At 41.1% G+C, this 24,976-nt stretch overlaps 1 protein-coding gene across 1 annotated transcript in view; it reads left to right on the top strand.

The window, feature by feature from the left end:
• The first annotated feature begins 848 nt into the window (after positions 1-848).
• The window catches only part of LOC109919117 (A disintegrin and metalloproteinase with thrombospondin motifs 16), a 226,707-nt gene continuing 202,579 nt past the window's right edge, over positions 849-24,976 (top strand). Inside the window, exons 1-3 of the mRNA XM_048618170.1 lie at positions 849-1,607; positions 1,762-1,879; positions 7,362-7,687. Of these exons, the coding sequence (XP_048474127.1) occupies positions 1,500-1,607; positions 1,762-1,879; positions 7,362-7,687 (552 nt within the window). The 5' untranslated portion in view covers positions 849-1,499. The remainder of the gene's footprint in view (positions 1,608-1,761; positions 1,880-7,361; positions 7,688-24,976) is intronic.

Raw genomic sequence — 24,976 nt, 5'->3', positions numbered from 1 at the left:
ATGAACTGGTAGCCACAGCAAGAGGTTACGGTCTGAAGTGCACTGCCCGTGACTGTGATGGAGCCAGATTCAATTGCGGCTTTCAAAAAGCAATTGGATAATCATCTGAAAAGGAAATGTTTGCAGGGCTACCAGAAAACTGGGGAGTGGCAGTAGATGAGTTGCTGTTGCAGAGAGTCTGTTTTCTCTGCTACAGTTTGGACAGAATGGGCTGATGGGCTGAATCACCTCTTTCTGTGCTGTAACCATTCTGTGATTCTTTGAGAAGAGACAAATGAGAAAAAATTGACAACGAAGAATGAAAGAAATTAGGAGCAGAGGTTGCAAGTTGTTGAATTCAGTGTTCAGTGCAGAAGGCTGCAAAGTGGCCAGTAGAAAGAGGAGTTGATGTCCCTTGACCTTCTGTTAGTATTTCAGTGGAACATCGCAGCAGACTGAGAACTGAAATGTCAGTGTGGGAGTAAGGTGGAGAATTAAAATGGCAGATGGCTAGAAGTTCAGACTCATGCTTGCTGACAGAGATGTTCTGCCAAGTGGTCACCCAGTCTGTTTTAGCCCATATGGTGATTGGTGAATACTAAACTTGCGTGAGCAGATCAATTACTGACAGTAGGTGATTGGAGGGGAATAATCTGAGTGAAAGGTTTGAGTAAATGACTGAATCAGTGAACGCGTATGAATCAATGAGCAAGTGGAATTAAAGGCAGTTATTCTTTCGAAATTGTTCTGCACTCTGCTGAGTATCCTACAAACAAAGCAATAACTACGGTACACAGATTTAACCCTTTCAATGCTACTGCTGATAAAGGTGTGCAGGCACCAGCGATTCTAAACGTGTGGAGAGTAAGTGTGGGAGCAACCATCAGGCACACTTGCCCGACCAGGGCACAGCCCCGCCCCTGGGGCGGAATGATGGCAAGCTCGCCGGCAGACTCACCGATTGGCCGGGGCTGCCTGTCACTCGAAGGAGCTGATGTGTGTCAGTGAGGAGGACGAGAGATTTACTCACAAAAAGCCACACGTGTGAGAGCAGGCAGCGTTAGGGCTGCTCAGTCATTGCAAAAACACTTGCAGACAGATACACTCAACACAAGGGAAGGGCGATAGCAGCAGCTTCAATATTCCTGCAACTAGAGGGAGAGAGCCGGCTTCCTGCAGCATCGTGAAAGCAGAGGATCCCCTTTCAGCACTGGAAATCGACTGGCAGCACAGCGACTAAAAGCGGCTCCAGGAGCCCAGCACAGTGTCTGTGGAAAGCAGCTGGAAGTCCAGCTTTCAGCCGGGGCTTTCGCTGCCAATGTACCTGTTAACACCAGCCGAGCCCCTGGCCAGTTGCAGCGTGCCCCCGAAACTCGCTGCATTGTGAACCCAGTCTTTTATTTATTATTGAATTATTCGCACCCACACCCCATCGAAAACTTTTCATCAGGTGCTCTAGCTAAAAGGGACAGTTTCTTCTGTTAATACTGAAAAAGCAACAAGGGGAAAAAAAAAACAAAATGCAGGTTTTGGAGGATGCAATGGGCCCTTTACTATCTGGGGGGTCCTTTTGCAGAAAAGTGCTCGCAGTTTTTCAACTTCTCATATTGATGGGACTTCGTCACAAGGCACGTTAGACTTGTCCTTTTATGTATCCCTGAGTGTCTGTATAAATTGGAATGTGGATATGTGAAACAGGTCGTATTGTAATTTTGCAATTTTGGTATAAATTCGTTGCAGTATTTCTATGCATATTTATTGTTCTCTGCTTCTGTCTTTCAGAGTGACTTTGCTGGTGAAGCCATTCACGTCGCAACTGCTGCTGCACGAGCTGGAGGTGAGAAGCCAGTCCATCATCATCTGTCAGCATTTGGGTGGCTGGAGCTGGGTGACAACAGCGGTGAGTGTTATGAGTTTGAGCGTGCTAAAGGATGTCACTGTTGTCCCCACCATGCCAATATTCGAGCATATTGCACACAGGTTTACGTGGCGAAACAAAATCACACCTTGTGATTACAATCGAGCTCCACGTTTAGAAATACAACGAGATACAGCGAGAAACGCCAGAGGGTGCTCCAACACACAACTTGAGCAGTAAGGAGCTTTAGTCACCGAGTATTGAATTGAGAAGGGTACTTAGCTGGAACTCCTCATCCCTGGCATTAGGCATTATGGCAGAACCACTTTAATTACTTGTAAATATTGAACCAGCACTAATTGTGATTTTTACAGAAAGTTCTGTGCAATGAATTCAATTGTTTAAGAGTCAACTTAGATAATAAAAAGCAAAATACTACAGATGGTAGCTCTCTGAGGTAAAATAGAAACGCCTGAAGTACAAGGATTGGGCAGCATCCATATCAGGACAACAATCAACATTTTAGGTAAAAACGGACTCAGATTGTTTGCAACTTAGTGCCTGATTTCACCCCGATATGAGTTTTGATCACATTGTGTTGTCAAGTAGATCTCATGGCCTTGCCTCAGACCTTCTGCTAAAAATCCTTATCCATACCTTTGTTACCTCTAAACTTACTTATTCTGACTAAAAACCAAAAGAACTGCGGATGCTGTAAATCAGGAACAAAAACAAAGTTGCTGGAAAAGCTCAGCAGGTCCGGCAGCATCTGTGGAGGAGAAAACAGAGTTAACGTTTCGGGTCCGGTCACCCTTTCTCAGAACTGATGGTGGCTGGGAAAACGTCAGTTTATATGCAGAAAATAGGGAGGTGGGTGGGGTAGGGAGTAAACGATAAGATAGACCCCAAAGAGAGAGAAAGACAGTTGGACAGACAAAGGAGTTGCTAACAATCAGGCTGGGAGGGTGAATAGTTGTTAATGGGGACTGTTGGTGACTAACAACTGGGTGGGGGGGAGGGGGTAACACTCCCTCTGCTATCTTTCTCTCTCTTTGGGCTCTATCTTATTGTTTACTCCCTACCCCACCCACCTCCCTATTTTCTGCATATAAACTGACGTTTTCCCAGCCACCATCAGTTCTGAGGAAGGGTCATCGGACCCGAAACGTTAACTCTGTTTTCTCCATCATAGATGCTGCCAGACCTGCTGAACTTTTCCAGCAACTTTGTTTTTGTTACTTATTCTGACATGCTTTTGATCAGACTGCTATTAAGTTCCATGCAAAACTCTGCTGCACACTTCCCTTTGTACCAAATCCCATTCATTTGTCATTTTGTGCCTGTGGACTGGCTCAGAGTTAAACAATGGCTTAATTCCCAACCTTGTTTTAAATCTATCTCTCCCAGCCTTGTATCCCCTTCAGTCCTACAACTCTCCAATACTTTGACTCTTCAAACTGGGTCTTATCACCATCTCTGACTTTAATTGCTCCACCATTGGTGGCTGTGCCTAGAGTGCCTAGGCCCTAATCTCCAATTCTCTTCTTAAAGCTCTTTGCCTCTTCTCCTTATTTTCCATCGTCAAGACATTTCTTTACAACCTACTTTGGTCAAGCTTTTGCTTATTTGCCTTAACATGTCCATGTGCTGCTGGGTGTTATATTTTATTTCATAATGCCTTGGAATGTTTAATAATGCTATGCAAATACAAGTTGTTGTTATAAACCTTTTCTTTGAATTGATGAAGAGTTTGACCTTTGCAATTAAATTATTTCACAAAGATATACTATGTGCTATAATGAAGTCACTGATATTTCTTTCTTGTTTCTTGTTTTAACACTAATAGACATTGTCAATGAATCAACTCTTAGCAATCTTAGGCGGCAATTTATTCCAGACATGAAAGAAATACTATTCACTAAATCTGACTGTATAGTTGATATAAAAATCATACTGTAGAGTGTGATCTATTTTAGCTTAACACCTCTGGTTTCTATGCATCCTCAAACTGTGAACATCAGTTGATTGAACCAGTTGGTCCTGCATATAGAGGGCATTGAAAATGCTAATAATGCCATGGAAATTTCTTTCGCATTAAAATATGCCAATACATATTTCACGTGTATAAACAACGTGGTCTTTTACATGGCTGAATGCCGTAGGGGAATATTGAGTTTATTTTTAAACTTCCATGTCTCCCCATACTCTTATGGACTTGCTTTAAATAGAATGTCATATGTTGTTTTTAAACGTGTTGATAATGATTTCTTGAAAGTCCTAGATAAGTTTATGTTTTTAAGTAGAATGTATGATGCAGCACTTAAAATGTGAAACAACTGTGTAGCATGGTGGCTGATTAACTTGTATCCATTATAATGTTAAAGTGAAGAAGGGTTGGAATGCTAAACCCTCAGGTTTGAAATGCTGTACAAATGCTCTGGAAATGAACTCACTTTGTTAGGTTTCAAGAATTTGGTTGTTCAAGTGTTATGTACATCACTAAATGCATGCTTAATTCATGAAGTAATCCTTCATAGTGTGTATGTTCAGCATCATTACATAGAATAATGAATGGGATTATTTTCCTCCATAATTATTCATTAAGTAGATTATGTATCCTTGGAAACATGAGTTTTGATTTACATGTGAGCTAAATTACACAATAAAAGCACAATCTCAAATCAAACATGTTATGGCACAAGTCCTGGTTTTTGAACTGATTGACCAACTCATAATGAGAACAGTAGGCACTACGTTCCTGTTGAAAAATCACCAAAGAACACCTACACTCTTGTTCATGCAACCCAACATCTGCTTTCTTTCTAGAATATTTACACATGTTTTAGCATAGCTGATACTAATCAGTCGGTCATTTTTAATGTTTTGCTTACATCATGTAGAGGAGACTCATATGAATACCGTCGTTGCTGAAAATATTTTCTTAATTAGCTATAACCTCAATTTTCCATTTTTGTATAAAATAATCTGACAGCTGGATGCCATTGCCTTACCTACAGTATTTATAAAGAAACACTTAATCATTAATAAAAAGACATGAAATTGCTTGTTCATCTCATTTGACGTAATAATTCCTGCCTTCGGTATCTTGTTTCAGCTATAAATTTACTGATCACCTGGAGAGGAAAGGAATTTGGATAACTTTCTGCAAATGCTCATTATTCCATCATTGCAATATATGTTCTGTCAACTTTAAAATTTAAATTCTGCTGATGCCTACAACCTTTATGTTATAGCTTTAATAGAGTAAAGGCACTTTATAAGGGTGTGGTCAGATGAATTGCGATCTAAGCTATTTCAGCTGTTTCAGACCTAAGCACAAAATACTTATGTAAGGCATAATATGCTGTTAGAGTCAATGGACATTTAGAATTCCAGAATTTGGCACTTGATATTGTGTAGAGCTGAACAGATTGAAACCTCCAGGTTTAATTATTTTATTTATACTAAGTGAGCTGACATGATTTAAAGCAACAAATTGAAGTGTTATTGGTACACTGAGGTGTGAAGGGATGAAACATGCAATTCATATGCTCCTGCCTGTTGTCCAGTGAACCTGTCAAGAATTGCATATCTGTGAATATCAGTTGAGGACTGTAATGTGCTTGGCTGCGATACCACTCTTAGTTAGTAATACTTCCTGTCTGTACTTCCAAAAGACAAATGACCACTTGGTTAGGAACTGATGTTTCAAGTAGAGTAAGTAGTTCCAAGAGTTTGGGAAGAAGACAAAAACAAGTTATACCAAAATAACTGTTACACAATTATAGAGTCATAGGGTCATACAGCGTGGAAAAGGACCGTTCGGTCCAACCAGTCCATGCCAACCATTATCCCAAACTAAACTAGTTCCACCTGCCTGCACTTAGCCCATATCCCTCTAAATATTTCTTTTTCATGTACTTATCCAAATGTGTTTTAAACGTCCTAACTATACCTGCAGGCACCACTTCCTCCAGAGTTTATTCCACATGGGAACCATTGTCTATGTTTGAAAAAAGCTTCCCCTCACCTTAAAAGTGTCCCCTCATCTTGAAATCTCCATCTTAGGGAAAAGACACCTGCCATTTACCTTGTCTATGCCTCTCATGATTTTATAAACTTCTATAAGGTCACCCTTCAACCCCCTACACTCCAATGAAAAAGTCCCAGCCTGTCCAGCCTTTCCTTATAACTCTCCATTTCTGATGACATATTGGTAAATCTCTTATACTTCTATATAAGATGAAACACCAATTGAAATGAATCATAAAAGAGTAGTAAGCTATAGATCAGAAAGGTAAAACACATGCACCTTACAGAAGTATTAGTTTCAATTATTTTTAATGATTTGTGCTACAATGTTTACATGAATGGTTTTTGTGTTTCTTGACAGTTTGCTTTGTATGAGTGTTATTTTTCCATGAGTGACTTAAACTAAAGAGTTGCATTAAAGGAAAGCCAATGACCTTTCATTGTTCATTCCACACAAAAAGCATTGTCTGACTCTGTTGTAACTTGTTTTAAAGAACTGAACCATGGAAATGCAGGATGCAGCTTCATGGTTTTGATTTTCTCAAATGGAAAGTTTGAATTTCAGTTGAGCCCAGAAGCACATGCTAAGCAGGATTGACAGATGCACCCTTCAGGAAAGAAAAACTGAAATTAAGGATCCCCACCCCTTTCACCCCCACATACCAAGCTCTTAGAATTAGAAAGCCTAAGACAGGTTATCAGCAGTCATGATTTTGGAATATTGTGTGAACAGGATGAGAAAGGTCAATAGGTCAAGGAGGCGAGAAATCCTGCCTAATTTCTCAGTTACTAATTGGTTTTCTCAAATACCAAAACATGTGAGTTCTATGTTCATGCTCTCTTAAGGACTTCACATGTCCCTTCAACTTACAATTTTGCTTGCATGTTTCAGTAGGTGCATGATCCTTTCTGCACCAGCTACCAGTAGCTGTGGTGCACATTGACTTTTGAATAATTCACTATCAATTTTTGATAGGTACCTGTCCCAATAAGCATACAGCTGTACATTTAGTTTTATTATGGAATTTATTTTGGTCCTTGCTTTCATTTCACCATGTCAGATTCTTTTTCTAATTCATCTGGACTTGTGTGACAGGAGATGTCTGCTCATGCTGCACGCATTTTTTTTGTTTATAATGTTTTGATTATAATTATTTTCAAAGTTTTGACCCTTTTTATTGCAAATGTGCATTGGTTTCCATATTTTTCAATTTGTGATATTTAAAAATGTGTTTAACTCTGGGAATGATCAAATATGGACAGTTATTTATTATATTATTAATAAAAATTAATAAAGTATTCAGTAACATCAAGCTTGAAAGGATTTTAAGGAGTGTATTAAAGCTGAGCACCCCAAATCTTATAAGAAGTATTAAAAAATGTTTTTGACTGATTACAAAGAAAAGAATCGACTCATAGAGAACATTTTTGTTAGGTGCTGTTGGGTTAGCTTTAAGACCAACACAGTAACAGATTGATTGTATTTTTGCAGAATATGAAATTGTGACTCCATATGAAGCTGACAGCAGTGGTGATTATGTCTCTCTCTCAGTAATCCATCAACAGAGAAAGAAGCGATCCGTTCATAATGTTGGTGATGAATCCCTCTACTTCAAACTCAATGGGTTTGGCCAGGACTTTCATTTGGAGCTAAGAACTTCTGAGGGCTTCATGCCTCCCGGATTTACAGTTCAGACTTTAGGAAAACAAGGCTTAAAATCTGTAGAGCATTATCATCCAGAGGAGCTGTGCTTCTATCAAGGTGCTTTAATATCACATAACAAATCTTCAGTGGCACTTTCTACATGCAAAGGCTTGGTGAGTCAAACAAGCTATTGTAAAGCTGCTAAGTAATCGTTTTAGCCAGGGATTTTAGGAAGGCAAGAAGTTAAGCTTTCTTCCAAAGGGAGACTGTTTTGCAAAACTGCTGTTTTTCAAATATAGGACAAGTTGTATGATAGCAGGAACAAGAACAGAAGTTGCTGGAAAAGCTCAGGTCTGGCAGCATCTGTGAAGTAAAATCAGTTAACATTTCAGGTCTGGTGACCCTTCCTCGGAATGGAGGACCCTTCTAAGGAAGTGTCACTGGACCCGAAACGTTAACTGATTTTTTTCTTCACAGATGCTGCCAGACCTACTAAGCTTTTCCAGCAACTTCTGTTTTTGTTCCTGATTTACAACATCTACAATTCTTTTGGTTTTTATTTTGCATGACAGCAGGCCCATTATTAAAAATCTTTCAAATAGAAAATTTATTCTGGCAAAATGTATTCAATAATTCCGAATGTTGAATTGGTGATGTCAATGAAATCTTTGACTGAATTGACAAATTATTTACTAAATTGAGTGATTTAGTGATGTGATAGACTTTTTAATATTTTGGTATTACCCTTTGCCCAAATGGATAGCACACATCGTTAGTCAGTTTTACTCTATGCTTTGAAATAATGGCTGCTGAAATGAACTGGTTATGGTTAATAACAATTACAAGTTTCACCTGAAAATTCAAGATTCCTAACCTGGTGTATTAGCAATTCACTATCTTCTCTCTGCGGACATTCATTCTCTGTATCAGTGTGGAGCTCACTCCACAAAAGATGATTTTCTGGCAGTTATCTTCAGTGTTCAAGGACAAATGACAATCATGATGATGATTGCATAAGTAGATTTATTTCTTTTGTCAAAATGAGTGGAAACCATCTTATCCTGTTCACTTAGGACCAATTATAATTTCTAGTAGGATACCAGCAGGATCAGGCTGTATTCCTACTGGGGAGTCAAAGTCATTTTTTGTTTAGATCTGATGGCCTGACAAAGTTTATTATATTTGACAACTTTTTCATCATTGCCATAGGCACTTAATCCTCATCTGCTGATTTATAAACCAGACTCCATCATTTTATTTCCCATTGTCCTCAGTAAACTGATTACATGGTCCTTCATAAAACGTAGGAGAGGTATTTGAGTTTTTTTAATTATTTGCTTGAAGTCTGTGCCCCTAGTCCTTGTGGATAATGAGGACAAGAGTGTAATACTTTAGAATGTAAACATTCCAGTGCATTTCACAGAATGTCATAACACAAAATTTGGCACTAAATTACAAAGGAGACTTTAGGACATGTGACCAAGAGATTAGTCAGAGGAACAAAAGCAGAAATTGCTGGAAAAGCTCAGCAGCTCTGGCAGCATCAGAACAGGAAGGGTCACTCAACCTGAACGATTAACTCTCATTTCTTCGCATGCTGCTGCCAGACCTGCTGAGCTTTTCCAGCAATTTCTGTTTTTGTTTGATTTACACCATCCACAGTTCTTTTGGTTTTTAATTAGTCAAAGGGATAGGTTTTAAGGAATGTCTTGAAAGGAGAGAAAGACAGAAGGGTTTCGGGAGGCAATTTTGTAGCTTAGGAACAATACAACTGAACACGGTAACCAGTGGTGGAACAGTGAAAATTGAGATGTGCCAGAGGTGTGAATTAAAGGAGCAGAGATATTTAAGAGCGTTTTAGGACTAGTAGAGGTTACAGAGATCTGGATGAAATAGGCCAAAGAATTATTTCAAAACTAGAATGAGAATTTTCTAAATTGAGTATTTGCAGGACTGAAAATTAACACAGGTCAGCAAGCAGAAGGTCGATAGGTAATCTGGACTTGGTATAATGTAAGATACAGATGTAAGAGTTGTGAATTGTTTGTCCTTCTAAAACTTATGTGACCAGTGTTCATCACCAGAAGAATAAAGTTATGACATGGTGAGTTATAATTGCTATTTCCCTGCAGAGAGTTTCAATTGAAATACTCATTAGTATTGTTTCTGTTTCTTCAGTACTCTTCCTGAGTACTGCTCAGGAGAACCTTCCCGAGACAAACTATTGAGAAGCATTGTCCAATCAAGCCATAAAAATGACATGAAACCAATAGCATAAATGATTTGGTTGTGGTAGTCTTGAAATGAAGCATGAATGTGTATGTGGTCTTATTCATAGTGGCAGCATGTCAGAATACAGCCAAAGCTTTATTTTGTGATCTCTTGGATATTGTTCTGTTCATAAATGGAAACCATATGATCCCAGCTGATTATACTTTAGAACAAGTCAGATCCCTAAGTCAAAACTGGCTTGGTTGATTTTTGTTAAAATTTAGTTAGTTTATGTGGTACAGAGACATGTTCACATGTGGAAATGGATTTTCTGTTACAATGAAACAACAGTTTATTACACAAAATATTTTTTAAAAATTGAACAATGGAATACAGTGAACATAAAACATAGCAAAACAAAGTTTCAACCTGTTTTGTGAAATTATCCATTCCAGTGATGCAAGTTTAGAGAATTGCACCTCAATCTCTGCTTGTAATTTTCTACATAATTCACACTTTACAGTTTCTTTGCTGTGAACATTGAACAAAAAACTGAAAGAACTGAGGTTATTGGAAATCAGAACTGGAAATTGGTTAAAAAAAACTCGGCAGGTCTGGCTGCATCTGTGGAAAGAAAGCTGAGTTAATGTTTTGGGTCCAGTTCTGAAGAAGTGTCACTGGACCTTAAGCTTTAATTCTGCTTTCTCTACACAGGTGCTGCTAGACCTGCTGAGCTTTTCCAGCAATTTTCGTCTTTTGTCGCAAGTGAACATTGAAATTCACAAATTATTATTTGAAGAAGAGTGGCAAGGTTTTCCCAGTGTCCTATTGTCTATTGCTGAATGCCCTTAAGTTGGTTTAGCTGTTTTTTTGATCTGCTGCTGTCCATTTGCACAGATGTGCTTGGCTCCCCCTTCATTGAGGACGGAGCCTCCTACTCCAGTGAGTATTCATTACCATTCATGATTGGATGTGGTAAGTCTGCAAAGCTTACATCTGATCTGTTTGTCGTGGAATTGCTTAGTCCTCACTATTTGCGATAGTGTTGGGGTTAGGGTTAGGGTCAGGGTAAATTGCTACTTATGCTGCTTGCAGTACATGTAGTCCTGTGGTGTAGCTTCACCACGATAATGCCTTATTTTTAGCCTGCTGCTACTCTGGTTTTGCCCTCCTGCATTCTTCATTAAACCCTGACTTGATGGTAATGTTAGAGTGGGGCGTATGCAGAGACATGAAGCGAGAGACTATGTTGAATTACAGTTCTGCTGCTGCTGATGGCCCACAACATCTCATGAATACCTGTTTATGAGTTGATAGATCTATTCAAAGTTACCTTATTTTTTTGCATGGTATTGCCACAGAATATAGAGGGAATTATCCTCAGAACTCCATTACCAAAAGGACTATGTGGTGTGAACTCTTGCCGATACTATCATGGAGAGATGTATCTGTCATTGGCAGTTTGCTGAAGATGAGGTGAAGAATGTTTTTCCCTATTGTCTGTTCTTTCATCATCTGCCACAGACCCAGTCTTGCAGCTCTGTCATTTAGGACTCAACCAGCTCAGTATGTAGTGGTTCAGCTGAGCTACTCTTAGTGAGGACATTAATGTCCCCCACCCAGAGGACATTCTGCACCCATGTCACTCTCAGTGTTTCCTCCAAGATGTCCAATGTAATAGAGCACTGATTAATCAGCCGAAGGAGGATGGTATGTGATAGCCCACAGGAGGTTTCCTTGTCCATGTTTGACCTATATTGCACTTCTTGGAGTTTTGCTGTATACAAAATAAGTTCCACGTTTCCCTTCATTGCTACAGTAACTACAATTCAAAGGAAGTACTTTGGGATGTCCTGAAGCCGTGAAAGATATGTCTATGCAAGTCTGTTTTCTTTAACATGGAATGTTGTTAATTCTATATGATTGTATTCTGTCCTTGCCTATAAATTACAACCTAGTGAAAAAGGTGACAACAAAATACCAAATTCTACTCTTCAAATTAATTCTGCTATTTCCATACAGCATATCCCCCCCAGCCTGGGACATCTGTGTTACTTTGTTGCCCTGAACTCTGCTAGAAGATGTAATACAGCCCTGGTAATAGTCTAACTAAGTCTCAGTAGTACTGAGAATATTGAAAATAAACCTCCAGAAGCATGTTGTTTTATTTGTGTGACAGAACACCTGAACACAACAGTAGCTACAGATTTAATTCTCTTGAGATTTTGGTTCTGTTAATCTAAGAATTGTTGCGATCTCACCCAGAAAATATTAACATCAGTTTGCTGTTTGATGGTGCTCCAAAATGATCAGTACATCAATTGAAATCGAATGGGTGGAGGGAACAAGGCATATGTCACCAGAGGAGTGCAGTGGGAGAAATGTTAAAAAATGGGATATAAAGTAAATGAGGCAAGACTGGGTGAAATGTGACTGCAGTAAAATTAGATTTATAAGTATGTAATGAAGCATGAAAGCTGGTAGTCATGAGTCCACTGAAGTTAATTTCGCCAGCGCCATCCATACCTTTCAGCTACCTAGAAGGACGAAGGCAGTAGATACACGGGAACACCACTGCTTGCAACTTTCCCTCCAAGGCTCGTATCATCCTGACATGGAAATATATCTCTGCTCCTTCACTCTTGGAGGATCAAAGACCTAGAACTCCCTTCCTAATGCCCTGTATCTACTTGGCTGCTGTTCTTGAATACCTGACTGCTGAGTTTCTGGGCTCATTCAGAACCAACAAGAAGACTAGCATCACCCCCACCACCTACACTTCACCATTCACAACAACAGGGAGCTCAATTAGCTGCTGGCAGGAACCACCATAGCCTTGGGTTGGTTCTTTTTACCATTCATTCACGGGGTGAGGGTGATGCCAGCTAAACCAGTATTTATTTCCTATCCCTAATTGCCCAGGAGACATTTAAGAGTCAATCACGTTGCTTTGAGTTTGAAGTCACATGTAGACCAAACTAGGTAAGGACAGCAGTTTCTTCCCTGAAGAGCATTAATGAGCCAGATGGGGTTTTTCTGACAGTCGGCAATGGATTCATGGTCTTCATTAGATTCCTAATTCCAGAATTTTTTTTTATTGTGGATTCAGCTTACACCATCTGCCATGGCAGGATTTGAACCTGGATCCGCAGAACATTACCTGGGTCTCTGGATTAACAGTCCAGTGATAATACCACTAGGTTGTTGTCTCCTGTCCAACATCTTGGCTGTGCTGCTGCTCAAGAAAACAAACAAAGTTTACACCTAAGGGGAAAAGTGGGAAAAATTTAAAGATGCATTGTCAATAAAATTTTTAAAGAAAACCCTACCATCCAATAAATGCCTCAGAGCACAATCTCATCATTCACCCACTCTTCCATTTCTCCATTGAGTCCTCTTGTTGTATGGAGTGTTGGGACCGCCTAATTCTCCATGTAACCCCTTCAGGCTTGCTAGAAAGATGGTAACATGGGCCTCTTTACCTGACTGCATAACTGCCCCCACCTTTGCTAAAACCCCCATCATCGCATCCCTGGGGCTCAGGACAACACTGCCCTGCTTTATCCAATTTCCCCCTCAACCTCTATTCTGAACACCTCCCTGATTCTTGGTAGTACATCCCCTCCCTGCCTCTGTACTCACAGGCACTTGGCAGTGCTGGGACTCATCTAATCAACATGGTGGCTCAGTGGTTAACACTGCTACTTCATAGCACCAGGGACCCGTGTTCAATTCCAGCCTCAGATGACAGTCTGTGTGGAGTTTGCACATTCTTTCTTTGTCTGTGTGGGTTTTCTCTGGGTGTTCTGGTTTTGTCCCACCGGGCAAAAGATGTGCAGGTTAGGTGGATTGGCCATGCTAAATTGCCCATAGCGTCCAGAGATGTGCAGGCTAGGTGGATTAACCATGAGAAATGCAGGGTTACAGGGTATGGGGGGTGGGGGTTGAGCTTTGGTGAGATGCTCTTCAGAGGGAGTTGATGGGCCAAAAACCCTGCTTCCACACTGTTTTGATTCTATGATCTGCAACAGGACTGGGACACTCTTTTTGTTTCCCCCTACATCACTTGGACTTCCTAAACCCACTTATCTGCTGTCAAATGGGAACCTCACCAGGTCACAGGTCCTGGAGAAGGCAGGAAGAAACTTTCAGAGTAACTTCCATATTTTGCTGTCCCTTAACTGTAACTAAGGTGTGAAGAAAGTGGGAGAAGGGAGGGAGCAGAAGGCAGGGAGACTGAGGGGAGAGTCAGGCATGAAAGAAAGGGAGCAATTGGTGAGCAGAGGTGGAAGGAGAGGAGTTATAATAATATAGAACATAGTAATATTATAATATATTAGCAACTAACTAATTATAATGATTATAATAACTAATACAACTACACTATAATGATGTTAACAAGGTGTGGAGCTGGAGGAACACAGCAGGCCAGGCAGCATCAGAGGAGCAGGAAAGCTGATGTTTCGGGTCTGGACCCTTCTTCAGGAATTGGGGGGGGCTCTGAAATAAATGGGGGGGGGCAGTGATAGAAGATGGATAGTGGAGCAGATAGGTGGGAGAGAAGACGGACAGCTCAAGGAGGTGGGGATGAAGCTAGTAAAGGTGAGTGTAGGTAGGAAATTGGGATGGGGATTGGTCAGTGAGGAGGGAGGGGTGGATAGGTGGGAGGGAAGACGGACAGGTAAAGGAGGCAGGGATGAAGCTAGTAAAGACCTCCCCCTCAGTGAGGACGAATGGTCAGTCCTCAGTAAAGGACTCACCTTTATCCCCCTCCACCCAAACATCAATGAATACCGCTCACATCGAACAGATTTTCCACCGCCTCCGCGCTTATTTCTTTAATCGTGAGTCTAACCCCCCCTCTACAGACCCCTTCTCCCGCCTCCAACAGACACCATCCTCCGGGACACCACTCAAAGGCCTCCTTCCCTCCCTCGACCTCTTCATCTCTAACTGCTGTCGCGACATCGACCGCCTCAACTTCTCCACCCCTCTCATTCACTCCACCCTCTCCCCCACAGAATGTGCAGCCCTCCGCTCCAACCCTAACCTCACTATCAAATCCGCGGACATGGGAGGTGCAGTTGTGGTATGGCTCACTGACCTTTACTTCGCTGAGGCCAGGCACTAACTATCTGACACGTCCTCCTACCACCCCCTTGATCATGACCCCATCCTTGACCACCAAAACATCATCTTCCAGACCATCCATAACCTCATCACCTCAGGTGACCTCCCACCCACAGTCTCCAACATCATTGTTCCCCAGCCCCACACCACCGTTTCTATCTCCTTCCCAAGATCCATAAACCCAACTGCCCTGGCCGACCCATTGTCTCTGCCTGTTCCTGCCCCACTGAACTTATCTCGACTCCATTTTCTCCCCCCGGTCCAGGAACTCCACACCTACGTCCGGGACACCACCCATGCTCTCCACCTCCTCCAACATTTCTGATTCCCTAGCCGTCGACACCTCATCTTCACCATGGACATCCAATTCCTGTACACTTGCATTCCCCACGCAGATGGCCTAAAAGCCCTCCACTTCTTCGTCTCCCATAGGCCCAACCTGTCCCCCTCCACCGACACCCTTATCGGCCTAACCGAACTCGTCCTTACACTTAACAACTTCTCCTTCAACTCCTCCCACTTCCTACAGACAAAGGGGGTGGCCATGGGTACCTGCATGGGCCCAAGCTATGCCTGCCTCTTCGTAGGATACATGAAACAGTCCTTTTTCCGCAGCTACACTGGCACCATCCCCCACCTCTTCCTCCGTTACATCGATGACTGTATCGGTGCCACCTCGTGCTCCCACGATGAGCTTGAACAGTTCATCCACTTTACTAACGCCTTCCACCCCAACCTCAAGTTCACCTGGACCATCTCCGATACCTCTCCTCCCTGGACCTCTCTGTCTCCATCTCTGGTAATCACCTGGAAACTGATATCCATTTCCAGCCCACCGACTCCCACAGCTACCCAGACTACACCTCCTCTCACCCACTTTCCTGCAAGAATGTGATCCCCTAGTCCCAATTCCTTCACCTCTGCCACATCTGCTCCCAAGATGAGGCATTCCACTCCCGGATATCCCAGATGTACTTGTTTTTCAAGGACCGCAATTACCACCCCACAGTGGTCGAAAACGCCCTCAACCGCATCTCTTGCATTTCCCGCACCTCAGCCCTCACAGCCCCTCCCCGCAATAAAAACAAGGTCCAAATTCCCCTTGTCTTCACATATCACCCCATTAACATATGGATTCAACGCATCATTCTCTGCCACTCCCGCCACCTGCAATCTGACTCCACTACGAAGGATATATTTCCCTCCCCACCCTTATCTGCCTTCCGGAGGGACCACTCTCTCTGTGACTCCCTCGTCCACTCCACAGTTCCCACTAGCCTCACCGCCCCCGGCACTTTTCCCTGCAATCACAGGAGATGCTACACTTGCCCCTACACCTCCCCCCTCACCCTCATCCCAGGCCCCAAGAAAACCTTCCACATTAAACAGATGTTCACCTGCACATCCGCTAATGTGGTCTATTGTATCTGCTGTTCCCGATGTGGCCTCCTCTACATTGGGGAGACCAAGCGGAGACTCAGAGATTGCTTTGTGGAGCACCTACACTCGGTTCGCGACAAGCGACAACACCTCCCAGTCGCGAACTACTTCAACTCCCAATCCCACTCCCTGGACGACATGTCCATCCTGGGCCTCCTCCAGCGTCACAACAATGCCACCCAGAAACTGGAAGAACAGCACCTCATATTCCGCCTTGGAACCCTACAACCCAATGGTCTCAATGTGGACTTTCCTAGCTTCAAAACCTCCCCACCCCCGACCTCATCCCAAGACCAGCCCCCCTTCTCATCCGCGCCTCCTTGACCTGTCCATCTTCTCTCCCACCTATCCGCTCCTCCCACCTCACTGACCAATCCCCATCCCCACTTCCTACCTACACTCACCTTTACTAGCTTCATCCCCACCTCCTTGACCTGTCCGTCTTCTCTCCCACCTATCTGCTCCACTATCCACCTTGTATCACTGCCCCCCCTCTCTATTTATTTCAGAGCCCCCTTCCCCTCCCCATTTCTGAAGAAGGGTCCAGACCCGAAACGTCAGCTTTCCTGATCTTCTGATGCTGCCTGGCCTGCTGTGTTTCTCCAGCTCCACACCTTGTTATCTCAGACTCCAGCATCAGCAGTTCCTACTATCTCTACACTATAATGATCACTGTAATGAGTTGTACCATCACACACTTCATGCACTGCAACTGGGACTGGGTTAAATTCCCAAGACTTTGTGATCTCCAGCTTACAGTCTATACTTTGATCACTTCTAACCTGAGGAATGTGTTACAGCGCTTTGTTTTCAGCCTCATTTGTTGTCAGTTGATTTCTAATGATTTCAGTTGAACGTTGCTGACTCTTTTAATGGCAAGTTTGTAATTGATGTAGCTGGTGCACTGTATAGTATCATTTCAGGATTATTGATTTCAGTGGATCCTATTAGATGTCAAACAATGCCTGAATGAAAACTTTGGAGCACAGCTTATTGCAATTGAGTGCAAACAGATGCTGATGAGCGCAGAATGAGTTCAGTTCTTTCTGGTTAGGGATATATCACTTGGCTATTGGATGGTTAATTGGAAGTTTTGGTTTTAGAGTCTGCAATGGTGAGTTCATACAGCATTGGGTTTGTCTGTGAAATGATCTATATTTGAATTATTTAAACAATTCAACATATGGTTATTATTGAAAACTATTCAGGATTTGAATTTGGTTGTTATACAATGTAGCCTTCTTTGAGTCAGTTAAATTCCGTTCCCTATTTATAGCAATTTATAGTTCGGCACCCTGTATTATAGCAGTCTTTATTGTTCAGTCTAATGTACCCTTAATTACTGGACTTCAGCATAATAAAAAAAAGACCTGAAACTATCCTGATCTCTCTCTTTCATCATATTGTTTGACAAATGCTTCGATTACTCTGAGATTCAACAATAACCTATTCCATGATGGATTGCATGAGAAATGGATCAATTATAGTTAAAGTGAAGTAAGAAGGTTATATAACTGTTGTAAATGTGAACTTTGCAACTCATATATTTTAAACAGAAATTACATCACTTTTACTGGGGTATTACAGATGTGCATATCCTTTTTATATGTAAAGTTTTCACTTGAATTAAATCATCTTAACATCAGCTCACAAGGATACCAACCATATGATCCCTGCTGATCACAATACTAGACAAGTCAGATCCCAGAAGGGAACTTAGCTTGAGACTGCATATGTTTTATTTTTCTTTCTGTTTACCATTAAGCCCATCACTGGATAAAATTATGACACTACCAATGTACTTCTGACGAAAATGTATGAAAGTTTATTACACAAAAACGTTTTACTTCATATTATTGGAACAGTCTTAATGCAAACATCAGAAAGAAGAATTCGACCTTTTTACTGAGCATGAACCTGCTTTTGCCTCAATCTGAGATAACAAGGTGTAGAACTGAATGAACACAGCAGGCCAGGCAGCATCAGAGGAGGAGGAAAGCTGATGTTTCGGGTCTGGACCCTTCCTCTGACGCTGCCTGGCCTGCTGTGTTCATCCAGCTCTACACCTTGTTATCTCAACAAACACTTTAGCAGTTAACTTCCTGGTTATTTAACAAAAATCCCATGACTCCTTGGAAATGCTGTTTTGAACTTTCAGCTCAAAATTACTTTCAAACCTTCACAAAACTGAAAGCTAAAACTTTTTTTTTTCTCTTTTAGAACCCATGTTCTCAAAAAATATGATATTATCAATATTAATTACACAATATTTAACAGCATGTTAAAACTTCTTCCTTGTTTTCTCCTTCCTCCACTGCATCTCCCTCCACCAAAGCTATTGACTTCACTTTTAGGTATGGGCCCATTATTGCCAGTTGGCATTTAGTACCATAAATGGAATATTTTACCGTGGAGAGTTTTGAGCTGAGTTACTGAGTGTTGATCTTGGGACTTCTAGTGTTTTTGCTTCTTGCTATTTATATGATTTGGACATGTACGCAAAATGTATTTTGTGACAACACGAATATAGAACGTATTGCAAGCTCCAAGGAAAACTGGAAGATATCATAGCTGGCCTTAGCCATATTGGTGTGTACAGATGCAGTTTCGTGTCAGGAAAGGTGGAATAGTATGTACGCAGAAGTAACAATGACTGTCATAATAATTTAAAGTCATTGACACATAGGATTGTAGGTAATGCATAAGGTTGCACTTTAAAACTTGAAATAAGCATAAAAAGGCAACTGTAATTCTGGTTCTTGTTTTTATATTAAATGTCAAAAATGTAAGAAAGACATTTTATTATCGGGAAAATACCTTTGTATGGCTGTTGAATGTGATTGGGAAATGGATGTTTGAAGTGTTTGTTTTTTGGGTCCTGCACCCATTGATGAGTGGCAGCAGTTACAGATTATGATTTTCACAAGGGTAGAATATTATTTGGTTGGAGGACAGTTTGTGGTGGCTAATTAATGGCTGCAGCGCCAGGACTGCCATGGCAACCGTCGCTATGATTAGCATTCCAGAGGTTGGATTAAACATGGAGCAAGAGAGAAAGGAGCCTGGAACCTGTTGATGTTGACCTGCAGGTGATCCTCAGGGCAGTGAGGGAGATGAGGAAAATCCTTTTCCTGGAGGGTGGCGGCAAGATGCCACTCTCGCAGATCAACTTGGTGTGGGTTGAAGTCACCGAGACAGCGAGCCACTAGACCAGCACAGTGCTGGAGGTCATTGATTATTTGCTTTGGCAAGGTGAATGCAATGCTGAATTCTTATGACAAGCTTTAGAGCATAGCAGATCTTTCAACTGAGGTGTTTGGGGGAACATGCTGCCCCTGAATATGGGAGTAACATGTGCCCAGGGCGCTTACTGACACACTGTCCTCAGAGCTGTTGTGTGGCTGAGGGCCTGCTACTGCTCCTACATGCAGCTTCTTAATCCAATAAACCAGTTGTATTATTCAGCCGGACAGTTGGTTTACAATGCTGAGTGGCAGCAACAGCACAGGTTCAATTCCTGTACTGGCAAAGGTCGCCATGAAGGTCCTGTCTTTCCAACCTTGTCTGTCACCTGAGGCATGATGATTCTCAGGTTAAACCACTTCCAGTTGTCTCTCTGTCTCACTCTCTCTTTTAATGAGAGAGCAGCCCAATGGCCCCCTCGCACTATGGTGACTTTACCTTTACAGGCCAGCAGTGCCTTATATCTTTCGGGAGAAATGAGAACATCTTGCCTGCCAGATGGCTCAGAGAGGCAGAGGAAGGAGGCAGATCACAATGTAAGGGAGGCGTCACAGAGATTGCAGTGTCACTGATGGAGTGCAACTTTGGGAAAGCAAACACAGGAGCAAAAACAAAGTTGCTGGAAAAGCCCAGCAGGTCTGGCAGCATCTGTGAAGTAACTTTCGAGTCCAGTGACCCTTCCTCAGAACTGTCCCAGGATCTACTAACCTGTGGCCTGCTTGCCTCCTTGTTGCTGCTGCCTATTAGCAAATCTTTCCCACTTTGTATATATTGACATCTATCAATTAAAAATAGAGGCTTGGCCTTGACTCCTGCCAACTTCTTTTGAAAATGGTCCTTGGTGCACATTACTCTTCCCTTTTCTGGCTTTGTCTGCTTCTGGCCTTCTTCATATGTTCAAAAAAAATCTGTACTGAGATCTGCCCATCGAGTCGAGCGCAATCTCTGGCCCGTTGAGAGATTCAAAGGAATGCAAATTTGATAAAATGGTTAAACTCCGGCAGAAATTTTAAAAAAATAAAATGTTTGAATTAAGTTACTAAAAATCATTGAAATAGATAGTGCAAATGATTTCAAGAAAGGATTAGATGCCTTGTTAGAGAGCAGTAATTTTGGATCTGGTGAGAAGATGTAAGGACACAGCTAATCTAAACAAAATGAACAGTCTGTTTGGGCCAGGTGTCTTTGCTTGTATCAAAAAATTCTTATCCCTAGCTTGGCACTTAGTAGCTCATGATCGTCTGCTGTTTTCCTATTGGATGTTGACAGCCTCAGGAAGATTAATGCAGCAGCACGGGTGTCAGGGGTAATGGGAGAGGTTTAAATTTCGTTTGATTTTTTTTAGTATGGATGTCATTTTTAAGGCGAAAATCTGTTGGTGGAGACTGCCTGCTGCAATGCTACAATAAATCAACAATGCTGTATATAGGAAAATCCAAATAATTATATTTCAGATTTATCTTAGCTAGTGCACTTGAGCATGGATTGAATTATCATTGAAGTGTGATCCAAATGAGATAACATTTAGGACAAATCCTTAGCTTAAGACTGTAAATCGTTTCAATTATGATTAAGAAAGTTCACAAAAAGCCAAACTGGAATGTTTACCCTTTAGTAAGAGGTACTGTATTGATATTTCAGTACTTGTGCTCTTGAAAACTGGCAGTCATTAGTACCATTGAATGTTCAGAGGGTTAACTTAATGGGGTCACTCACCATGTTGCTGAAATGCCAGTTTCCAGATGGAACATTTGCTCTTTGAAGTGCTGTAATTGAACTTCAACTTCCTCCTGCTTTTTAGGATCAGTCTTGAAACGTCTGGCGTGTTTTCAAGTGTACTTGAACCTAATCCAGCTGCTAGCAGCTTCACACAATATGTGGACAGTGGTCAGTGCTTTGTGCTACCGAGGGTTTTATAGCTGTTGAGTGTATTTTATGGTATGTTGTTCGTATTTTAGTAATGCTTTTCAAACATCTTGAGAAGATATCGTTTTCACTCTCGGTAAAGCCAAGATCTCCCTGATAAATAACTGACATCAGAATTGTAAATTACGTTGGATTTAGTAATGCACTTGCTTTGTGTGAGATTATGCTTCAGTTGGTTGGATAGTAACAAGAGGTGTTTCAGTGAACACTTTATGCCAACTTTGATCAGAAATGCAGGTTCTCAGTTCATGACTGTAAATCTGGGCTTTGTTCTTCTGTATTATATCACATTACAGGAACTAAAAACTTCAAATATTTTCCTATCCTTCTCCCTATAAAAACAGTGGTATTTTCTTACTAATCATTTATATTTGCCAATAAACAACTTTCAACACAAACTATCAATTACATTGCTCCTAGAAGTTAATCCTAATTGTGAACATTAAGCAGCGACAAAATTCTAACATCACAACCCTGACTTGGACCCCGAATGGCAAGATATTCTTTCAGAATCGTGCTGTGTGTATTCAAGATGCATCTGGTTAGAATCGTGAGACAACTTGGCATTTCCTACGGGCTTTTCTCTAAAGCACTTTCAGGGCATTGCAATATGTGCAGAAAATATTTTCTTTTTGCTTGTCTGCCCCCCTACCCCACCACCAAACCAAATAAAATTGAATACTCCAACTTCATGTCAATAGGCCAAAATTCTTGCTAGTTCAGAGTTCTACCCAAATTTCACACTGCCACCACCTATACAGCTAAAGTTCCATGTGAGAGGTGTGGGAATTCATAAATTTATTTTTCCTTTCCTGCTAATTTCTTCCTCTACTGTTTATTATAATATAGTTTTGTGCATTGATATGTCTTTAACACCTCACTGATGAGGTAACATAGTGAATGCCTCTGATCACATTGCCGAAGGCATCATAATTGATATCCTGCTCTTGCCCAGTCTGTGAGCAGAAACAGGACCTTTTGTCAATTCTATTGATCCTGCTCACTATCCAGCCAATTGAAGCAGAATCTCGTACACCATGGCAGTTCTCCTGCAGTTGATACCCACAGAGCCTGCACAGATGAATCTGTGGGTTAGAGATAACCCACTTGATCAGCTCCACTCTAGCATAACCATTAGCTCTTTGGGAAAGCAGAATACTTTTTCTGTTGCTGTATCTGGCTCCAATATCTGTTGCCAAATCTATTATCAGTGGCATTTTCTGCCCAATTCTTAGAGTTACCACAGACTGTAATACGTGATCTGACTTTCATTTTCTGAAAAATTCATGTTGCTAGGAATGCTTTTTTGTTTCATTATGTAGTTGCTTTTCATCAGAGTTGGACTCTACAAAGTGTATTGTTAATCATGGTTTCAGTGCTGTGCTTGAATTGTCTAGATGACACTACTGGCACTACTCCCTGGCAGTGAGTAGCATTGTTTATGTAGGCAAGTGCAGTTACTTTAGCAGTCTGATTTGAAGTCATTTTGGAACTATTCCAGCCACCTGTAAGCGCGGCAACATTTTCACAGGGCTGGAACTACTCCAGAGTAAACTTTGTTCTTCATGCAGTGCATATGCTGGTAATGAGACACTGTAAATGTGTGAGTACTGCAATGTGATGCCCGTACAGATGTCCTTCCTCGTTCGAATTGTTGATATAGACTTAGCAAGATACTGTAGCACATATTTTTTATTTGTGGTGCTTTAGATTCTGAAAATGACTTGTATTAACTCTGCAGCATAACATTTGAATGAAACAATTTAAAATTGTAGCATTTTGGAAATGGAGACAGATTTGAAGAACGTTCTTTTATAATTTATGCTTGAATAGCGCTGTATTTCAAGAGATGAGGTCTTTTTTTTTTTTTTTGAAAGAGTATGTTTCAGTTTTCTGGCAGTTGATAACCAAATTAAAGGTCAGATCTGTGCTGAGTGGCAGGATTAGAGCACCCATCATCTTGAACCTAACATAGTACCTAACATAAATACCTAACATATACCAGATACCTAACGTAAATGCTGTATTGTTTTTTGGATGTTTTAGTTTCTGTATCATAGTTTCCAGTGTGAAGGATGTTTGACACAGAACTATATTATTTTCAAAAGTACATCTTGGCTTTCTAATTAGTGTCAAATCTAGAAATCAGGTATGTCAAGCCTGCCATATCTCAACCAGTGTTCCTTTTGTGTGCCATTCTACGCCAGGAGCTAATGGAATCATAGAAACTTAGAAACACGAGTAGACCATTCAGTCACTCAAGTCCATTCTGTAATGCATTGAGATCATTGGCTGATGTGTGAGTAAACACGCTACACCTGCCTAATTCTGTATTCCTTGATATTGCTGGAAAAAAGCATACATTTGGTCTGAACTTGTCACCATGTACTTATCAGGACAATTTGTAAGAATACCAATTCATGTTCTCTACTATCAAAATACTAGCCTTTAATACCTTTGGTTAGTAGAAATTTCACATTTTAAAATTAACAATTAATCCTGCATCAAAACGATTTCTAGAAGACCTGCCTGCTAGAATTAGAGTTCTCAGGCAGTGGAACTGCTCTTGATAAACCTGGTCTCTTAATTACCTACAAACTTTAATCAAGGAATCCCTTCATACTATTTAAAATTCCCAAGAATTCAACTTTAATTGTAGAAATCTCTCTTCACAACTTAACCCTTTAAGACAGATGTGATTCTGGTGAACTGACCCTATATTACTCCAAAGCCAATATATCCTTGCTAAGGTGTGATGCTCCAGCTGTAGTCTAAGCTGAACTTGACTTTTTCTTTATTCCTTTGTGGGATGTGGGTATCACTGACAACTTTAGGATTTGTTATCCATCCTTGATTACCTTTGAACTAAATGGCTTGCTAGGCCATTGGGGGTGGTGGGGGAACACAGTAAAGAGTCAACCATATTGCTGTTGGACATGTTATCACATGTAGACCAGACTGTTTAAGGATAGTAAAGTAGTGAATCAGATGGGCTTTTACAACACTTGATGTTAACTGTCATGGTCTGCAATCCTGAGGCTAGCTTTATATTCATGATTTCTATAACTGCAACATAGCTTCTACCCTCTCGTCCTCTTGGCCAGTATTCCATTAGCTTTTCTGATTATTTTCTGTATCAGTTCCCAACATTCCATGGATATGTATACACATGGACCTCCATTGATTTAAGTTTTTCGGCATTTAGAATGTTCTCTGTTCTGTCCTTTTAATGTCTGAAGTGGATGCCTGTCACATTTTCCTACATTGGAATCCATTTACTACCGTTTTGCACGTTCACGTGATTTGTTTTATGCTTGTATCTACACTGCTTGTCCTTACATACTCTGGTCAATCATCTGACCTGCAAGTGATCTTTGAGCAATTGTACACTTTTAAGTTTAATACTTTCCTGAACTTGTTTAGTTAACCACAGATGGTGAGGTCCTCCCTTTATAATTTTTCTTCAGGGATAAACATAAACATTCCAAAATATTCCCATAAACATCTGCCGT

This window comes from Rhincodon typus, chromosome 2, assembly GCF_021869965.1.
Source record: "Rhincodon typus isolate 14 chromosome 2, sRhiTyp1.1, whole genome shotgun sequence".
In the NCBI taxonomy this organism is placed as follows: Eukaryota; Metazoa; Chordata; class Chondrichthyes; order Orectolobiformes; family Rhincodontidae; genus Rhincodon; species Rhincodon typus.
The sequence above is the reverse complement of the archived record's forward strand: the minus strand, read 5'-3'. Positions and strand labels throughout refer to the sequence as shown.